The 21,440-nt window shown below is 42.6% G+C and overlaps 1 protein-coding gene across 1 annotated transcript in view; it reads left to right on the top strand.

The window, feature by feature from the left end:
* ADARB2 (adenosine deaminase RNA specific B2 (inactive)) overlaps positions 1-21,440 on the top strand; it is a 306,659-nt gene that overhangs the window by 272,606 nt on the left and 12,613 nt on the right. The window contains exon 7 of the mRNA XM_066551336.1: positions 12,594-12,762. Within this exon, the coding sequence (XP_066407433.1) occupies positions 12,594-12,762 (169 nt within the window). The remainder of the gene's footprint in view (positions 1-12,593; positions 12,763-21,440) is intronic.

The raw sequence follows: 21,440 nt of genomic DNA, 5'->3' as shown, positions 1-21,440 counted from the left end.
TTGAGCAGGGAGGGGTTTTCTAACCCTTTTTTAGTGCCTGTAGGTCAGGAGGTTGGATGAGCTTACAGGGAATGAAGTCAGAGCTTTGGGAGAAGGTAGAGTCTGAGAGAGCAGGGGAAGAGGCTGAGGGGAAAGAGGCCAGAGCAGCTGAGAGCAGGACAGGAGACCAGCCAGGGTCAGTGGTGTTGCAGGAATTTGAGACTGGGAAATGCCACAGGGGTTTCAGATGCTTTTTATGGGTTTGTCCTGGTTCATTCTCTCCAGTATCCTTCTCAAGACCCTTTCCGTCATTTTCCAAGGTCAGCCTCAAGGTTGTAGCACAGCTCTATGACAAAAAGGCAGCATGTTCCTGGTGTCCTCACAACTTTCATTGCTCCTTCACAGATGCAGCTTCTTCCACTCCTTCAGTTCAGTGCTGCAGGGCAGGGAGCCTGGGACGTCTCCCTTTCTGGTGCCTTCTCCCTTCATGTGCATCTCAGCCAGGTGTGCCTGCATTTCTGAGCTCTCCCAATGGCAGTACCACAGCATCAGTCACCGTGGGTTTCCTGAGGGGCCTAAGGGAGCTGCTGTTTCCATTATGGCACACACACTCCTGCTCATGAGGTGGAGCCCTGGGGGCAGCTCACCCTGTAGCATTTGTTGCAGATTTTGCACTTTCTCCTAAATCTAGGGCAAACCACAGAATGATCAAGCCCTTGATTTGCTACAGAACCATCCTAGCTAATTTAGTGCTTCTTGACTCATTGGCTTTTTTTTTTTTTTAATCTCTTGAAAAGCAAAATGAATTGCTTGAAAATCTGAGCTAAAAAGAATCCTCTGCTTCCCCCACTCCTCCTTCCCTGGCAGTATTTTACCTCATTGTCCATCTTTTTTCAAGAGATGTGCTCTCTATGTTTTTCACTACATGGATCACCAAAGAGACAAACAGAATCTGCCCCAGGGCTTGTCTCAGTTCCTCTCCCCTGGGCTGCTTTTCTATCTCTTGCTAACATGCTGTATTGCCTTGTGCCATTGACTCCCTGATAGCCCAGCTCCTGTTTTATCCCACACTTCCTTTAGGTCTGAAACACACCATTGCATCTGCTCCACATGGGGTTTTTCTCCTGCTTGTCTATTAACCTACAGCTGTGCTGAAGCTCTCATGCACACACATTTGACAGAACTCTCATCTAAGCAGGACCCGTTTGTGACCACGTGAGCCACATCATTGCCTTGGTAGGTGATGTGATGAGAAGATGTGCACTGCAGTTTTCAGAGAGTCTAGGAACTGAAGAGTACCCAGGAAGACACATTTGTGCTCTCTACTCAAGTGTGCTTTCACTGGGCAGACCTGTGCTTTCCCTGCTTGTGATTCTGGCTGCTGGATTTTGCATTCCATTCTCAGAAAAAAATGCTCTGTTCACCCCCAGGTGCAGGGCTGCTGTGAAGGGTGCCCTGCTCACAGCAGGAGCTCAGCATTCCCTGGTCAGATGGGGCTGACCCAGGTTTTGTCATCCCCAAACCAGACCCCTGAAAGTCATATCCTGAGCAGGCTGGCTGGAGGAGGCCTGATTCACACAGAGACCCTCTAAGGAGTCTGATGATCTCCTAAAACTGTCATGAGAGTCTCAGTCTCAGAAGTCAATATTGTGTCCTTCAGGAGTTATAGGATGGAAATACAATGAGGATGCTTATGGCAGTAATTGGGCTAGAACCACTCCCCAAACCATTGGGTTTGGTGAACATTTCTGGATGGGCAAGGGGGGAAGAAACCTCTGCCTTCCTTTTGCTAATCCCATGTTTGGTTAAATGAACAAATTCTGTTCTTGTAAATAGATGGTAAAAGGGGAAAACACTTCAAGAAGGACCATCTAAGTAACTCAGTGATCTGAAAAGAAATCAGACATCTGGAACTACAAGAAAATTCAGGTTCTAACAAAGTGATAAACTTGCCCATTACAAAAGTTGAGGATAACCATAGGTCACCCCCTGGACTTGGGCACTATTTTTTGTTTCCATTACACAAATACTCCCAGGTATCACGTATGTCTGTCACAGCTGCTGGTCTGATGGAGCTTGGGAAACCATCTTGGAAATTCCTAGCTATTTGGTGCGTGGAGCAGCTTCCTCCTGGGTTGTAAAGTTGATTTTATGCTGATGAATGGCCCATCTGTGGAAGTGGGATGAAGGTGCATTATTTTCCTATTTTTCATATGACTGAGCAGAACAATACCTTGGGGGATCTCAGAAAAAAATTATCATAGAGAACCATGCCCAGAAGTAACAGGAAACTAAAAAAATGCACACACCACTGTAGGCTGTAGTGCTGAATACTGCCTTAGGAGAAATAATCCCAGCACTGGAGGAATTATTGTGGTCAGCCCAGATTGCTTTGTCATATAAAGGATGCTGCAGAAATTGCAGATACAGCAAGAGGCTCTTGCATTACTTTACAGGCTAGGGAATTAGCATTAAAGAAGGTGGAAGGAAATTGTCCTTTCACTTCATTAAGACTGGACTGGGTCTTATCCAAAAGGTTTGGGTTCAGGTGTGAGCACAGCACCCTTTGTCAGGCTCCTTTGAGGTCATATTCAATGGAAGCAATGGCCCCTCCTGCTTGTGCCACTGACCCAGCCTCAATTTACCAAGTAAATAGAAGAAATGCAGCAACTTTCTACAGCTGACTAGAGCTGGGCTGTCAAGGAGTTTGTGTCCCTGCTCAGAACTGTTAGCAGGCACTAGGTTTATATATAATTGCCTCTTTTGTAACTTGAGCTTCCCAGGCTGCTGAAATGCTGTTTCAGTGTGACTGCTTTCACTCAAATTATCTTGGCAGGGACAGCATGGCCACAGGACAGTTCCCTCTGGTTAATTCTCTCCTTCACTGACACACCTCACCCATGGCTGGAGCAGAGGTGGAGTGTGCTCCTGGTCAGGATGGGCAGGATGACAGCAGAGCCCAGCCCAGCTGTGGTGGTCCTGTGTCCCCACAAGTACTGCAGGTCTGATTTAGCTCAGGGCTCTTCAGGTGTGGAAGTGGTGCTGTGTGTAGCTCAAAGATTTCTTTCCAGCATCTAAAATAAATCCATGCTGGCACTGTGGGGGAGCTTTCATCTTCTGGGGAAGGTGGGCAAAGGGATTTCAGGAGAAGAAAGTGTGGCTGAGAGGAATCAGTGGGACCCTGGTAAAGGATGGGAAAGTTTGAGGGAGAGTGGGTCTGTGATGTTCAGCTGTGATGGGGAAGTGGGCGAGAGACAGCAACATAAAGCCTGGGAGGGGTGGGGAAACCCTCAGGATGAGTGAAGCCCCTCTGCCTCTTCCAATGCTCAGCACCCACACAGGACCTGCAGGCACAGGCTGGAGCCATCTCCAGTGCTGCAAGAAGCTTTTCCTCCCCCAGCCTCTCCTACTCACTCTCTGCTCATCCAAGGCTTCAGAGGAGGAAAAGAATGGAAAAGGGTGGAAAGACTCCTGTAAGGGGTATTAGAATGGGGACAGTGACTGGCCCAAGCCCTTTGCTGTGAACCCTGAGCCCTTCTGAAGCCACCTGAGGAAAAAGCTGCAGCAGCAGCAGTAGCTGTTGCATCTTGATGCTCAGATGGGCCCATTGCTCAGACAGAGCATCAGTGCCAGAGGGTCTGCAAATACATGGTTCACATGTTCTGGAAATCCCATCACTTTTGGTGACCCAGAGGAGAGGTCTGGTGCCTTACATGAGCTGTCATGCTAAACCTTTTGCCAATCCCAGAGGTCAGTTCTAGCCCCTAAACCGGCCAGAGAAACTAGTGGTGTCCAGGCTTAGGAGAGCTGTGAAAGCACTCATGGTTTTATTGTTGGTATCTTCATGCTGGAGCCAAGGATGCACCTTGGGAAGAGGCTCTCATTTCATTACACTGAAGTCCTGAAGCTTTCAGTACAATTAATCAAGCTGTACAAGTTTGCTGTTGCTTTATATTCCATTATTAATCTCCACCAGGCTGGGTAGTTAGGTTCTTAGTGGAGTTTTGCTAAAGCTGACTGGTGAATAACAGCTTCAATTCATGGACAGATTTTAGGTCTCGAAGAACTGACTGGCTGGAAAAAAAAATCAAAACCTTTCAGGCAAAACTTAAAAGAAAATAATTGTATGAAACTGCGATCACATCTTATATTTTTTATATCTCCTGGTCATCAGTAACAAGAGGTAGGAAAACCCTATTTCATTTCCTCCCATGCTCAGTTCAGGGTAATCTTTTTCATTCAAGGCCACCTAGAATCAAATAAAAACTTGAATCTGTGTCTCTCAAGTCCTGGATCAGTGAATTCCCTCTCAGCTGAGCTAGACAGCTCCCTTTTTAAACTCTCTGTTTTAAAACTTTGTCAGAACTGACACATCATGAGAAAACTCTTTGCCTTTGACAATGCATTGAAAATGTCCCAATTTCTTCTCCTTGTGATATTCTTGGCTGCTTTTGCTTATTTGAGTTTTGTTGTTTCAGGGGGAGTTTAAAGTAGAAAATAAGATTTTTAGAAGTATGTGTCAGTGCAGTGTGTGTCTATCCAGGAAAAGAGACAGAATATGCTGAAAACTATGGATTGCTCAGAGCCAGCATTGGCCACAGCTTTGAAAAGCTTTCATGTAAAGCAAAATGTGTTTGTTAAGATTCAGGAAAACAGGTTTCCAGCTATAATCAGATTCTAATTTTAACAGAATGCAGGAATCGCCAAAGGGCATTGCACTGTATTTATTGATTCTGCTTTGTTATGGCTTTTGCTGCTTTGTAAAACACTGCATTTGGATGCAATGTTCAGATGTGATAAAAAGGCTACGTTAATCAGCAAAAGACCATGCCTGAGAAGTTTTCAGAACAGCAGTAGAAAATTCCACCAAGAAAAGCTCCTTGTCCCCAGATTTGTCCAGCCCAAGGAATGGTGGTGTCTCCAGAGCCCTCTGCAGCAGGAAAAAGAGACCACGTGCTCCTGGACATCCCCCATTCCACCCCAACATCCCATAGCCTACTGCACATATGCACCTAAGTGAGGCACAGATTTTTTGAGTGGAAAATATCAAACCATAGTTGGGAAAAATCTCTGTGGGGGAAAACTACACCCACTCAGGTTTAATTTAATCTAATTTGCCCTTCCACTGAGTGGGAATTACATATAAAACTCATAAGCTGAGTTTTAGAAAGCTTATCAGGCAGCTCCAGGTCCAGTTAAGATCTTTGTGGGACTTCTGGACATCCTTAGACTTCTGGGAGTTTCTTAGAGTCAGGAGAGAAATCTGAAGAATTCTGTGTGAGTAGCAAAAAATTAAATTCTTACCATGGTCCTGCAAGCTGCCTTCTCTAGCCAGACTGGGGCAAATCACCTCACTCTGGTAATTTCTATTTCTGTACCTGTCAAATTGGAATAAAAGGGATCCAGCAATCACAGCTCTGAGAAAGGGTAGTTAGTGCTGAGAGTAGAATACTAAAATGGAAAACATTGTATGTTCTGTGCACTTCTGTAAAATTATTCAGAGTAATTTAACAACTTTAATCCACGGATTTTTAAGGCTGACAGGAACTTTCTGGTGATCAAGAATTAATTTCTTCATCCAAAGACCACAGGACTCCAGAGCTCCAGAAGCTGAATTGGAATATATCTGGTGGTGCATCAGGAACCACAGCCTCTCTAGAATTTTACCAGCCACAGTGTGGTTGAAAATCTGTCACCATATCAACAGATTGTTCTTGTTTCTGTCTCATGGGGTTCATTTTCTGTTTTCATATTTTGCTGACTTCTCCCACAACATTTTCCTTAAATCATCCTTGAAGATTTCAATTTCCAAACTGCAACAGAATCCCAAAGCCATATGACTAACAGCATGTTTTGTTGATAAAAGAAAGAGGGTTATTATGAATAACACATTCTCTTTATGTTTGTGTAAACTTCTTGATTAAAATATGTCAGGAGAGAGAATTGTCACCAAATAGGCAATTCCAGTGATGTTGATACATTTTTCACATAAAGTATATTTAAAAGATAAAGCCTAACTTTAAGAGAAAACATTTCTCATTAACAAAAAAGTGAAAGATACAATGATGCACAGCTTAGGACATGGCTGAATAGCTGCTTCCCCCTGATCTCACCCTCCACTGGCTTGATCAGCTGCTGAGCTGGGCACAAGCAGCATCTCTGCCCACTGCCAAAGCTGAGCTGTGCCTTGCTGGAGACCCTCTCTGCTCTGTGGCCCTCTCTGCTTGGTGGAGGCTTCAGAGGCAGAAGTCCTCCTCAGAGAGTTCCCAGTTCTCTCTCTCCTCTCTCCTCAGAGGAGGAGGAGTTCCTCCTCTGCCAGATCTCTAGACTTTGCTCTGTGGGAGCAGCTGCACTTTCAAAGCCACGGCGGGACATGTCTGATTTTAGACAAGAGGAGCAATTAGTAATTAAAAATAATAATCTTGAAGTGTTTGAGTTGTATTTTCCTTGATTGCCACATGCACAGAATCTTAATCCCTCAGATAAATCTTGTACTTTTGGCTTCAACATGCTAATGCTTTCCTACTCCAGAGCAGGCTGGAGTCCACAGCCTGGGTTTGTAGGTGGCACAAAGAATTTCCCTGACACCTGACCCAGTACTGCTCATTCCTCCTTGCCTGGAACAGTCATTTATTACTCTCAGAGGAAGCTGTGCATGACTTTGCTGCCAGCAAATTGTTTTAAAGTGAATTTTAACTAGTTACTCATATTTTGATCCCAGGCATTCCTCGAAGAGAGACATTAGAGAAAACTTGTTTGTAGGCTTTGAGCTATTTCTCTCAGATTTTTTTCCTCTCAGGGTATTAAAGCCTGCTGAGAGTCCAGGCTCACTTAGAAGTTAGTCTGATGGTAAAATGGATTTCATGTGTTAGAGTTTCATACTCTGCTCTAGCATAGGTTCAATGAAGGTATTTTGGCACTTCTCCCTAGCATGAGCTTTCAATACATTTCATATTAACCTACAAAAATAATAAAAACTCATTTTAATAGTGCTATGTTATCTGAACATATTAATTTTTTTCCCTCAGTAATCATATGTGGAGGCATTTTGATGGACCAAAATGAAAAGTATTCATGAAAACATTCACTGATAAACTTTAATATGCTGGAAAACCATTCTCACACCCTTCCTACAGTTACTGTCTCTAACATTACAATTCAATCAAAGAATAATAAATTAATAGCTACTTAAAGCAGATAAAGAAAAATAATTCAGTCATTTCCTTTCTGTTCTTCTGGATTCAAACTTCAAGTTTTCTCTTCACTGCTTCTTCTAGATTAAATGCCACATATTGATAATCTATGGATAGGCAAACTGACTTTGCTATCACACCTTGTCAGTATATCACTAGAAATAATTGGCAGATGAAAAATTGTGGAAGTAGAAAGAGTGAAAATTGTTATTTGAAGGTTAGTGAAAAGAAGAAATAATAATATGCAAAAGGAAGCATCATTTATCAGGTCATGGATTCTGTCAGATTAGGGACTACAGTCCAAAGACAGTATTTCAGCCAAGAAAGAGGAAGGAAGAAGGGAAAAGGTAAAGAAGTTCAATCTCTAATGTTAATCTCAGTTCCAAAAACTACAGGTGTCCCAGGTTTGTAACATTACCATATAAATTACATATTCATATTTTTATTTGTATATAGGGCTTAATGATACTGTCCAGACCATAGATCTGAACTGAAATCTGCTACATGGCTCTGGGAGCAAGCAAATCTCTCCTGGGACTGCCTTCATATGCAATGTCCTTCATGGTCTATATTTAAAAGTCATGTCTTGACTTTTAGATTCATCTCAATATGCTTTTATCCTGTTTAACCTGTACAAGACAGGGTCTTGTGTTCCCTTCTGGGAATGATACATCCCTGAAGTCACTGCAGGGGTAGCTCTGTAGACCATTCTTTTCACAAATTCAGACTTATTTCAAAGTTTCTTGTTTTCCAAAGCTGGTCCATGGCATTTCAGCCTGGCTCTGTGCAGGTCACCAAAGCCCAGTGCAGCAGGGATTTATCTGATCAGCCACTCTGCCCAGAGCAGGCACAGCCAAAGTGTTCACTATGCTGTGATTCTCACTTCAACACTTCCAGAAATAGTAATGTACATTTAGTCAGGATCTGGTTGAGGAAAGTGCATCTCTAATAACCATCAAAATACAAAGGCAGTCAAATGTTAACACTCTTCTTTCCACCCCTTTGTCTCCCACTGCTCTAAGGAAGCTTTATAAACCATGCTGAGGAGGGGAGAGTCCAGCACTGAAAAAATGCAAGACAGGCTCTTCTATTTCTTTTCTGAAGAGAGAGCAGCCTCCACTGAAGCAGGGAAACAGAAAATGAACCTCTGAGACAGTCATGCAAAATTTCAGACAGATCCTTACTCGTGTCATTCTGTTTAATCACCGTCCATTTCCTCTTCACTCTTTAACTAAATAATAAATATGGAGTGGCTTTTTTCATTACTATATGAGCTAGAATTGGTCCTGGAGCAAATATGGAAATAAGGGGTGAGGCTTGAAATCAGAGGGTTTCAGTGATTTTAACTACAAGGCACCTGTCTGTGTACATTTCTAATCCAATAATTAATCCAGCACCTTTTTATCTTAGGAACTCTCAGGAGTAATTTCCACATCTGAGTGGAGCATACATCATAAATCCACTCCAAATGATTTTTTAATTTGTCCTTTCCAATTCTGGTTTGAATTGACATTTTGTTCTGGTTGAAGTGGCATCCACAGACGCCTTCTCCCCTGCAATTAGCTGAGATTAAGCAGTTGGAGAACCAGCACAGGGAAGATCAGAAATGCTTATAGTTACTGGTGTTTTGATCATACTGAACAGCAGTAGGCTGTAGTTGGTGACTTTAAGATGCATGAATAAATATATTTCTGTGACTGCATTAAAATGATCCTTAGCAGGCTGTGCCAGCAAGTGGACCATGTATTTTACTGCTAACAAGCAGCTTAGTGCTGGAGTCTGTCTGCAGCTTCAGTGCAAAACTCACAGATCCTCGTCTCTTCCTTTGGTTATATCTTCCTGTGCTGCTTAATGACATGCTAAAAAAGAACTCAGTGTGTTCCAGTTGCAGATTTTGATTTATTTAACCATTGGCAATCTGAAAGCATTCAGAGCTTTGGGTTATTAGTATTTTATAGAAATACCACAGATGATCCTTTGGAGCATGTTCCAACCACCCCAGCAATGTGAGCAGCCTGAGACAGGCAGCACAGCTCGAGGTTTGAGTCACACCCTATTCATTGAATTTAATAGCAGTTGAGCAGCTAAAACCCCTTATCAGAGCTGTGAGAGTGTGTCCTGGGGTGAGTGTACCCTGGCCACAAATCCTGAATCCTATCAGCCAGCGCCGGCTGCTCGGCTGCAGCCTGGGCAGGGCACAAGCTGGACACATGGCTGAGCCAATATGAGCACTCAGAAACTGAGACTATCAGTGCACTTGCACACCTCAAGTGCTTCTTAGAAACTTTATTGTTCAGTTTCTGGCACTTGCAGTCCAGGGTTGAGATGCTGTGAGAACAACCAGCTGTAGAGTGCTTTGGCCTTTAGTCCTGGGAAGATCAGATAGACAAATGACAAATTAAATAAACAGACCCCCCCCCCCCAAACTCACAGAAGTCTTTCATATCCCTCTCCCCAAAAATTTTTGGGCTATATTTTAAATTCTCCAGCTGCTCAACAGCTGTTTGCAATCCTGCTACTCTTTTTCCCCCTGAGCTCACTCCTTATCTCTGTCAGCATATTGTGGGATGCTTTGCCCCTCACTGAGGTAACATTTATGTACTGAAATCAAAGCCACATAAATGGTGGGCTGCTCATCTTATCCTGCAGTCACTAAAATTCCCTGGCAGTTACATGTGTCTTTGCATGTATGGGAAATGGAGGTGTATCAACACAGTGAATTGAATAAGAGAGTAATCTAGGAGATCAAGGCACCCACAGGGGAGGCTCAGAGCAGGAGCTGAGAAAGAGAGGAGAATCTACAGAGATGGGAAATAAGTGTAACAAGAAAAAATATTTTTCTTAAAAGTTGGAGAAAGAAACAGTAAAAAAACATTTTGTCTTGAGGGATTTCCAGTAGGTGGACTCCTGTGGCAAATCTTTCCTGGAAGAATAGCATCTGTTTTTCATAAATAGTTGTTAAGCAGTACCTTTAAATGAATTTGCATAAGAAGGAAGCATCATTATCTTCATTATACTTGTGGGAAAGCTTAGGAAAAGAGAACTGGTTTGCTTAAAGTTACTCTTTCCACCAGCTGAAACAGCAATAGCCTCTTGAGTCACTCTTCACTGCTTCCTTGGCAGAGATCTTGCTCTGCTGTGCCATCAGTTCTCAGTATGTGCAGACAAAGGCAAAGTGGTTTTAGTAGACATTTCTCACTGTTGTTCAGCTAGATCTGTTTGCTAAGTAGAAGTGATCACTTTCTACTTTTGTTGTCCAAATGTCAGAGTACCTTTCCCATGACTCTGTGGTTTAATTATGAAAAATGCTGCTCACCACTGTTTCATGTTTTTAAAAAATGTTTCCTAACAGAGTCCTAGGAAAAATATGGGCCAGTTCCCAGATGGCTAATACAGTCCAAAGAGCACCCTCTGAATGACACTGCACTTAGCATCCCAGACAAGAGAGATGTGCAAGGGATCAGCACACATGGTCATGGAAATGCTTTCCTGACAGTGTTGGCACAACCAGAAAATTTGAGAACAGAGGGATCTGAGACATTTCTGCTTTTTTCACATTTCCACATCTTTGCTTATTTTTATTTCTCTATTGGCTTTTCCCAGTTTCTCCCACAACTCAAGTTTGAAAAGCCACAATAGTCCAAGTCAGGTGATTATTGCAGTGTCTTAATTTGTGAGGTGCTGACAACTGGGCACAAGGACCCTCCCCATCCCCTGCTGCTGGAATAGGTGGCTGCTGATGGGGATGGCAGTGCAACAGCCACTCTTCCTCAAACTCAGATGCTGTGGCAGCATTACTGTAATAGTATTTGCAACAATATTTTGTATATGATGGAGATTGAGTTTGGGTGGAAACTGGTTTTGGTCATGGCCAAGCCATCCAATTGATACCTGTCCCAGCCTGCTGCTGACACACATAAACCCATCTTAAATTCTAAAAAACCAGGAATGAAGAGAAGAGGCAATGATATCTGAGGGCCCTGCCTGGTGGGAGGTCACAGCTGACTTTGCTGCTCTACGTGTGTTTGCTGCCTCTGCTAATCCCAATAGGCTGAAGCAATTTATTATTCCTCTCCCTTTTTGCAAAACACCCAGTGGCAGCAGCCACTCAATCCATTGCTGCCACCAGCACTGGGGACTGTGCACAGAGGCAGCTGCTCACAGCCAGAGGTGCCACCAGCCCCACAGCCTCTGGCACACTGGTGTCACTCAGTGGCAGAAGCACTCAGCCCCACAGCCCACTGAGCACTGAGGAGCATCACCTTCACAAGTAGAAGCCTTCGGGTCCAGATGAGGAGCTGGCATAGGAAAACTACACAGGACAGTTAGCAATATGGGAAAAAGCTTCATGTCTGTAAATGCAGCTCTCCTTTTCCTTGAGAGGCCATCATGTACTGCCATCCATTATTTTCCTTTGGGCTAGAGGGAAACTGTGGAAGGTTCCACAGGGAACCTTCTGCTTCAGGGATAAGGTGACCTCCAGTGAGACCCTCTGAGGGTGAGCAGACCCTGAGGATTTCCTTGCTGATCCTTCTTGTTCTTTTACAGCCAAAATACCCAGGGGTAAAGTAGCAGTGTAAAGAGTGTAAGAGTGATTTTGATAATGAACTTCAGTTTTCCTCTTTTCATAATAATGAAGGTGAAGTTCTTTTGAAATGTCATTATCTTCTGTATTTACTGCATATCTGCAGGACTCAGTTCATCATGGTCCAGGACAAGTGCTTTAGCTGCTTGCCCTGTGCCACCCCAGGGGCTGCTGCCTTGCACTCAAGTATGTAATATTACAGAAGTGATAAAAGATCTGGGTACAACACAAAGCAGGAAAGTACCTCACTTCAGGGAGACTGTAATAATTTCAGCCAGTAATGAAAAATTAGCAAATTTTGATTTGCCTTTGATCCAGAGTACAAACCTTTAGCTTTTCACAATTTTTCAGTGAAATTTTATGATAGCAAATCAAAACCTCACTTCTGAAATTATTCAGGAAATGTCACTGAATATAACAGTAAAGCATTGGACTGGTCTGCATCATGCAGCCGAGTCTTTGATGACATTCATTGAACCAAGCTTTTTCAAATATTCATCCATCACAACTCAATTCTAAAATGAAAAATTGTACTGGTTCTTAAAAAGACAGAGCACCTCTCTTCTTTTTAAATATATAAGGGAAATAGAAGGGGAACATGAGCTCAGTGTGTGTTTTGTGTAAGCTTTGATGGATGCAAAAAGAAAAACATGCTAGAAGCTCCTTCCTTTCTGCACTGCGCTGCTTTCTTGGGCTGTTATCTCACCTAATTTTGCATCCAATTTAAAGGACCTTCAAAGGTGGTTCTGTAAATGCAAGCTATGGCATCAAAACAGCCTCTCAGATCCTTTCAAAAAACACTCAATTCCTGCCATTCTTGTGTTTGTTTTGCCCAGTGAACAGCAGCAAGCACATAGTGAGGAAATACCGAGGGCACCTGCGGACGAAGATCGAGTCTGGCGAAGGGACCATTCCCGTGCGGTGCCACAACGCGGCGCAGACGTGGGACGGGGTCCTGCTGGGAGAGCAGCTCATCACCATGTCCTGCACTGACAAAATCGCCAGGTATGTGATGGATACACGGGGCAAAAGCCTTTGTATGTGGAAGCTCAATGCCACAGAGGATTATGGTGTCCAGTGAGAAGCAGCCAGCAGGTGCTGACTAGCCCTGCAGGAACAAAGACCTCCTTTGTATGCAAAAGCAGAACATTTAAATAGGAGGGAACGTAAACAGGACGTTTTCCCAAATTCTCTGTGGGTCGTTAGATGCTTATTACAGTGTGACAAAAAAATAAACTGTCTTTGCAGGTTTTTTTGCCAATAGAATTTCACTGTGCAAATAAAATACATCAACTTCGTTGTTCTTGGATCATTTACCCCAAAACTTGCAAACCAACTTTCTCACAGATAAATTTAGCTGGTCTGCACCAAATTGAATAAAAAGCCCTAAAAGCCACCAGGGATATTTCTACTATTTTGAATGTCATTGGAGAGCTCTCATGCCACAGCCCCCTCTGTGGGTTTCTGCTATGCCCTGTAAATACAACATATATTTATGTAGAATAATTTCCATGTAATAAATATTTCATAATTATTCCCTGGTGACAAATAAAATGCAAACACATTCACCATTCTCAGTTTAGGGTGTTAACTAATAGCAACTAATGGCTAACACAATAAGAATCAAAATGTGTGTGCTTGGTTATTGCATTATTAATTCATAGCTGTACATGTATGTATATTTATCTTCATAATTTATACATATATATATATAATGTACATTATATATAGATACAGTTCTACATATAAAATAAATCACATTATAGCTATAAAAACATAAATGCTATGATCAAATTCTCTGCTAGAACATCGTACCTAAGAACTCAGTTAAATTATATCAGTCAAAAATTTGGTCCAAATATTAAAGGCCAACATAGACATAATCTTTCCCAATCATAGAAATTTTGTTTAATCCAAATGCATAAATTCTGCTCTTAGCTTTAACTGGATGACCTACCAAAGCTAAATTAGTCTAATTAGCAAAGCCTGCCATTTTGTCACAAAAATGTAGAAGTGAACTAGCAAATGGAAATACTACCAGACTCACAAAATCCACCCTCTGCTAAGAGTAATCATCACAACTGTTGTGCTTGCATGAAGGATAAAGAGCAACTTCTGCTGTAATGTTTTCATTTACTCGTAAGGAGATAACAGAAAACCCAAAGTGTGTTCTGTGGATCTCCTCCACTGCATGTAAATGCAGTGTTTACGCTGCGTGTAAATTTGGGGTTTCCAAATTCAGACTCATATGGACTCAAAAAACTGAACAATTTTAAGTCCAAGAATAGAAATATTGCGCTCTCTGTGGTTTTTAATGTCATTAGCCAGTGAATTGAATATCAGCTTTGCACACACTATTATATTTCCTGTTGATGGGGATGTTGACAGTAATACAGTCTCAGGAGTTGGGTTTTCTCCAAGCACATCTGCTGAGAACTTTGAGTGAATCCTTTCGTTGTTGACACACATCTAAACAGCATTGAAGTCTTTGAAGAAAAGAAGAATCTACCACAAAATTTTTCCAAGATAAAAAGGTTTTGCAGCTCTCATAATTGACAGTATTATTTCAATATTGTAAGAAAAACTGCACTTTTTATTATTTTATTTTTATTATTTATTTTCAATGTAATTCAAATGAGTTTGGGATTTTTATAGGTTAAAAAAAAACAGCAATCATTCCCGCTTTCAACAGCATATGTTGCAGTTGAAAAAGAGGCTGAGAAAATCTGCATTATACTTTATCCCAAATTTCAGTTTACCAAATTAAATGCCATCTACAAGAATTTTTAATCATTACTATCCCCATGTGTCAGGGGGAGAAATCAAATGTTTCTTCACCTGTCCTTTGTCTCAGCACTTGTAGGATTGTCTTCTGCCTTCTCCTCTGGTCATAGAGAGCAGAGGCAGGAAAGGAGTTCAGTGGAAAAGGAGATTTCTCTATGAGGGCCTTTCCCACCCCTGCCCCACTGGAGAGATCAGTGGGTGGTGCCCATACATCATTTCAAACTGCAAATATTTGCCCTACCACATAGGCAGCTGACTCTTTAAATGTCTGCAGGATGCAGGAATCTGATTCCACATTATCTGAGCTTGTCTTGCAGCGAGAAGAAAAGAGATATCTCTGAAGCTGAAATTCATGTTTGTATAAGCAAGATTTGACAAAAAAATCTTGCCTGTATGCTTTGGATTTTATTGCTTGTAAAAGTCCCTCAGGAGCACTGTGCTATTAGAGAATGTTTCCTCTTGAGAATCTAGCCAGTAGCTGCTAAAATATACATCACTTTGCATTATTTGCAAAGGGCACTGCTATCAGAATATCAAAGACCCAAGAATGCACAGAGTTACCGAGAAAAGTGAATAATAATCTATAAATCATGCATCTAACGATTTATGCTCTTTCTTGCTCACAGGAAAGCTATAAGCAGAGAGTGGTTTAATCAGATTTATTTGTTATTCAAAGACATTTAGCCATTTTTATTACTATCACCACAAGTTTGAGAGAATTTGATGCTTGGTATGCATTATTTGGGCTCTGTGGCTTTGTTGATATCTCAGGATAAACACCCTGGTATCATACCTGTTCCCTCACTGAATTAAAGCCCATGCTCTATGGTATGAATAGTCATTTTACTTGGCTCAGGCAGGGAATTGTGAGGTGAAATTCTGCAACTTGGTTATAAAGAAGGTCACCCTAGGTCTTGGTTGCTCCTACTGGCTTTAAAACCTATGCATTTATATGTGTGAATTTAAAGTTCAGGGTCTGTGAATCCCCAAATAAACCACCCTAAGAGAGTGTCAGCTTTACACACATGACTCCTGTGAGCCTCACAGTGCAGCTGCAGTGACTTCAGGCTCTCAGTGTCATAGGATTTAGGATTAAACCACATTTTTTAGCCCACAGTTCATTAATTACACTAACACCTTTTGACCTTCATTCTCCTCTGTAATGTACATTTTATACATTTACAAAAAAGCAGCAATAACATGGGAAAAATAATTTCAAAAATAATAATCTGTTTTGGGAAAAAATTATGTCATTTCATGTTTTCTTGATGCTAATCATAACCTATATTAAAACCTTTATGTTGATAGAGACATTACAGCCCTGAGAGAATTTCAGCTTTTTGTGACAGCAAAATTCATACAATGGGCCAAATTAAACCTCTTTTCATCTCCCTGTCTCACACTAAGGCTGGATGCAGGACTAGCTCATACCTTGCTTATTACAAGGTCAGTGCAAGGTTAATGCTGCTGCTAATGGAAGTCTCTGCAGTGGCTGTTTGGGAGCAGACAAATGTTTGAAGGAAAATTGTTATATGCACACACACACACACACACACACACACACACACAAACACACATTTTTAGGGAAAGAAACAGGGGAATCCCTAGAACTCAGCTCTGCTTTGAGGCTCTAAACACAGTAACCAAACCTTAGGGAGGCTCAGCACTACATTCTGTGTCTGACCCTCAGAAATGGTCAGGACTGACATGTGCTCAGCTGACACGTGCCAGCTGCAGGGGTGGGATTTACATCACCACCTTGGTGCCCCAGGGCCTCAGTGACACTGGCTCTCTGTGTCCCCTCAGTGACATGGCTCCAGGTGCACAAAGCCAGCCCAGCACTGAGCATCTCCTCCCTGCTGGCTTCCCTCAGCACACAGTGTGTATGTCTGTGCCTGATTTGCAGGTAACAGTCCACATGGCTGCATATATAAAATCAGCATTTCCAAATGTCTCTACTTCTTATTCCTACAGCAGAAGAAATATGAAAGTCTGGGCAAAATATCAAAGATTTATGTGCTTCTCTTTAGTCCATCACCCCTCTGGACAGACTTATGAGGGAAATTCAGAGTCTGTCACAGAGGACAGAAACCACCTTCCCTTTGACACACTTTGTCCTCTGACTCATGGAAGCCCTGCCTGAGCTTCAGGCCAGTCTCTTCCATCATGGCTCATCCTCTAGGCTCACCATAACTCAGATTTATCAGCATGCACACCTCCCTTCTGTATAAAGTTTCCTGTACCATGCTCTGAGCTGGTCAAGTTTATTTATCTCATCACCAGCACCTGGGTTCCTTCTTCTTCCATGCAGAAAACTAGAGAAATCACTTCCCCCAGTGCCAGCCCTTCTGAAATAGCAGGGTGCTCTGCCCTGTGCAGCTGCACAGAGAGGTTTGGTGCTTGCCATTGCCAGTGGTTTGGCAGAGCATGGAAGTGGTTTGGCAGAGCATGGCATGGTTTGGCAGAGCATGGCATGGTTTAGCAGAGCATGGCATGGTTTGGCAGAGCATGGCATGGTTGGTTTGGCAGAGCATGGCATGGTTTAGCAGAGCATGGCATGGTTTGGCAGAGCATGGCATGGTTGGTTTGGCAGAGCATGGCATGGTTTAGCAGAGCATGGCATGGTTTGGCAGAGCATGGCATGGTTGGTTTGGCAGAGCATGGCATGGTTTAGCAGAGCATGGCATGGTTTGGCAGAGCATGGCATGGTTGGTTTGGCAGAGCATGGCATGGTTTAGCAGAGCATGGCATGGTTTGACAGAGCATGGCATGGTTGGTTTGGCAGAGCATGGCATGGTTTGGCAGAGCATGGCATGGTTTGGTTTGGCAGAGCATGGCAGTGGTTTGGCAGAGCATGGCATGGTTTGGTTTGGCAGAGCATGGCATGGTTGGTTTGGCAGAGCATGGCATGGTTTGGTTTGGCAGAGCATGGCATGGTTGGTTTGGCAGAGCATGGCATGGTTTGGTTTGGCAGAGCATGGCATGGTTTGGTTTGGCAGAGCATGGCATGGCATGGTTTGGCAGAGCATGGCATGGTTTGGCAGAGCATGGCATGGTTGGTTTGGCAGAGCATGGCATGGTTGGTTTGGCAGAGCATGGCAGAGGAGCTGGGAGCACAGGGAGGGGAACACCACGGCTCCCCAGAGCTCAGCAGACCTGTGGCATGAGCAGGCATTCCCAGATCCTGGGTCACCACCTCACCATGATGTGTGCAAGTCATTTTAAGTTCTTGGTGCAAGCATTCAACACAAATTTGCATCTAAACACACAAAAATTGTATAAACTTATTTGTAAATGGATGAGGAGTGGCACTTTCCTCTTTCAGAGTCCCCTTGCAGGATCCAGGCTGAGGAATGTACTTTGCATTGTACTGGATTTGTAGGGAGCAATCCTCATAAACACTGTCTTTAAACTGCACATAAAAGCCAGAATTCAGTGTTTGTTTTATAAGCTCTGGCCTTAAAATTGTTTTCTTAGTACCACTTCTCAAAAGGTCACCTTTAAAAGACTGTGTATTCTCTTGCCACCAGGTTAATGATCATCTACTTCCTCAAACTTCACCAAAAAAGTGACATTTAGCCCAGAAGTAAAAAAAGACCTTGAGTATCTAAATTACCTCACCTACAAAAAAAAAAAAAAAATACAAACAGAAACAAAGGACCTCCAAACTTTGCACTACATCATGAGCACTCTACCCATGTCCTATGGCTAAGATTTGTGGAATATTTGGGCCCCACAAGCTAGAGAATAGGAAGAAATCTTCATTGAGAATATGATCAGAGTACTGCAAGGTAGTGTAGCCTTAAGGCACTTTTTCAGGATTTATCAGTGGGAGTCTGAAGTAGCATTTTAGAGGATGAGTCGAGCACATTAAGCTGTATTTAAATGTAGCATATAAAAATGCAGGACTAAAAGTCAGTGTTAGAAATTGGCATTCTTAGATCTATTTTAGTGTTAGCCTGTCGACCAGAGCCATTGTTAACAGAAGGCTGAGCCTGACAAGGTAACTCTTAAGAAAAGCTACTTCAAAGGCTACATATTAATGCAAATGAAAATCAATTAACACAGCTAGATCTTCAATTAGAGATGATTTGTGCACACGGTTTGTAATGCTCTCTCTTAACCCCTTTCTGTGTGACTGAGAGTTCAATTTCAATCTTTCACCACCAGGTATGTTCCAGAAAACATATATAAACCACCCACTGTTAAAATACAAATCAAAAACTAATGCACTAGTTCCAGTTTCCAAACCAATAATAGCTAAATGGTCATATAAATAGGAACACCACAGGTGTCCTTCTGAGCACATGCCACCCTGAATAACAATTTATGTTGTGTGAAGCATAGCTGGAAATATTGGTAATAGAAACTGTGGTACAGGAGGTTAACAACACACTGAGTGGATAAGACTTAAAGCTCTTAATAAAAAAACAAAGTCTTTTACAAAAAGCCTTATCAAAATAAGATTTGAAATTCCTCAGCAATGCTTTTTAAGGGGCAAGGTTTCCAAAGGTCCCAAGGAGACACTTCAGTCTCTGAGCATCCATGGCAGGTGGACACAGTTCCCTGAGATGTTTTGATGCATCAGGTGAATTTCTCCACATCCCAGTTACAAAGGGATTCAAATGTTGGCCTTCAGGTCTAACCAGGTTCAAATCAATGCTGGAAACACCAGCAGAGGGGCTCCAGTTGTCACTGCACATCTCAGCAATGGGCAGGGAGCCTTGTACTAACCTGAGCAAGGCTGCAGCCCCCTGCCCCCCCTTGGGTTTGCCTCCAAACCCCTTCCTCAGTTTTCATCATCCCTTTTTCTGTTGCTCCTAGGCAGGGCCCATAGACAATTCATGTGCTGAGGTGATGCTCCAGCACATGGAGGCTGTGGTGTGGTCATGATGTGGGGACACATTTCCCTGCACACCTCACTGTGTCCTGAGCTGTCAGGAGCCTGGGAACTGGGGGGCTCTGCAGGGGGGTCACACCCTGCCCTCTGCTTGTCCAGGGCTGGGGCAGCACAGCATTCCACTAAAGAAAGGCTGCCTGCTCTGGGATGCCTCCCAGCTTGTCACTGGCATTTCTGTGATTGACAAACAGGCAAAAATATATTTGTTTAAGGATTATCTATATTGAAAACTGGACGCAGGATTTTGTCTTTGTAAACAGTGCAGTAATATCTGCTGTTTGAACAAAAGGAAGGGTATACTTTCCTTCCATTTAAAGCTACAAAAGCTCCCATATTTGAGTGAAAAGGGGAGACATTCTGTTTTGTTTATCTTGCCTGCTGAAGATTTGGGGATTTTTTAAATAAGATCTGTGACTAAGGGAGCAGTAGGTTGATTTTCACTTTATTGGAAGGGTTATTATAGAGCACATAGCATATGAGTTATTAGAGAGATGCATGTCCTTGAAAACAGCCCTTAAAATCTTGTACAATTAGGAAAATTCAGAATGATCCAGCATATTTCCTCATAGCAAGAAAAGTCACTTTGATATATTGAGAAGCCAAAATGTAACACTGTATTGCTTTGAATAATAATTTTATTTTGAAAAGCCACATTTGAAGAGAGCTCTTTGTTACAGATGGGAACACAGCTACTTTCATGGACCTAAATTAGGCTACAGAGAAATAGCTCCTTCAAAATTAACACCCTTATTGAAAGTTTCACTGTTGCTCAGATAGATCTTTCCCTACCATCTACCTACAAATAATTCCACAGATGTTCATATATCAAAGGATCAGGTCAGTACATTAGCCATGTGTGTTGGTCAAGGGATGAAAAATACACAGGATGAAAGACCTTCTCCCAAATATTTGTCAGTAAAATCTAATGTTTCTGCACAATACTGCACGGCTGCCCTCCAAGGCAGGCCTTTTCATCCACAGAGCAGCACCAGCATGAGGAACTGAAAATTTTCCCCAGCATTAAATTGTTTTTCCTGTGCTCTGAAGAACAGCAGCAGAGCAAGGGTCTGATTTTGGCCAGCTCAAAACCCCTCTTTTCCTAGGACTCGTGCTTAGTGGGACTCATACACATGATCAGGACTGCATTCCAGACAGAAACAACTGCCCAAACATTCTGACAAACCTGGGCTGGATTGGAAAGCACAGCTCCTTCTTTGCTTCTTCCCATTTCTCTCACCAGATGCTGCTCAACCAGTGCTGAGCCAGAAGGAGCCACTGTACAGGTGGCAGTGCCATCACCCTCATCCCTTTTCACAGCACCTGGGGGACACCAGCTCAAAAACAGCCAGCAAGTGTTCCCCACCAAATATTGCCTTCTTGGTGCCTTTCCTGGCTTCTCAGTCCTTGCTTACATTAGGATGCTCTCTGGTTCTGGGACAGTCTCTTTGTGCACCGCATTCTACACCTCAGGCAGGACTTGCTGGTATTCTCTGATAGGTTTCTTCTTCCTGTTTTTTTGTTTTTTTGTTTTGTTTTTTTGTTTTTTTGTTTTTTTGGTTTTTTTGTTGTTGTTGTTTTTTTGTTTTTTTTTTTAATCTGGTTGCTCTGTCCAATTAGTCTTGAAGTCAAACTTATCCCCTGGGGTTAAAGCCCACCATGGCTGATACAGAAGCTTCATCACCCCTACACCTTCATGTGCTTTCTTTTAGAGTGGGAAAACAGGGTTCTCTCAAGGGACAACTATTGCATCCAGAAGCCAGAAACTCTTACAGATTTCAGCAAATCTTATTCCCTTTCTGCCCTGATTCCCCAGGGTGCAAAAATGGGAGTACTGGAGTACTGCAAGGATTAATTCATGTTTATGGAATGCTTTCAGTACATAGTGGGTGACCTGATCATGCTTATATTGTGATTTCCAATAGTGTAATTCCATTGAAATTCAAAACCCTTTTTACATTAATATGTCCAGAATTTTGTAGAGAAATATGTCTAAAGAAAA

The sequence above is a fragment of the Molothrus aeneus genome, chromosome 1, assembly GCF_037042795.1.
Source record: "Molothrus aeneus isolate 106 chromosome 1, BPBGC_Maene_1.0, whole genome shotgun sequence".
NCBI classification, from domain to species: Eukaryota; Metazoa; Chordata; class Aves; order Passeriformes; family Icteridae; genus Molothrus; species Molothrus aeneus.
Note: the sequence above shows the minus strand (reverse complement) of the source record. Positions and strands in the feature narration are given on the sequence as shown.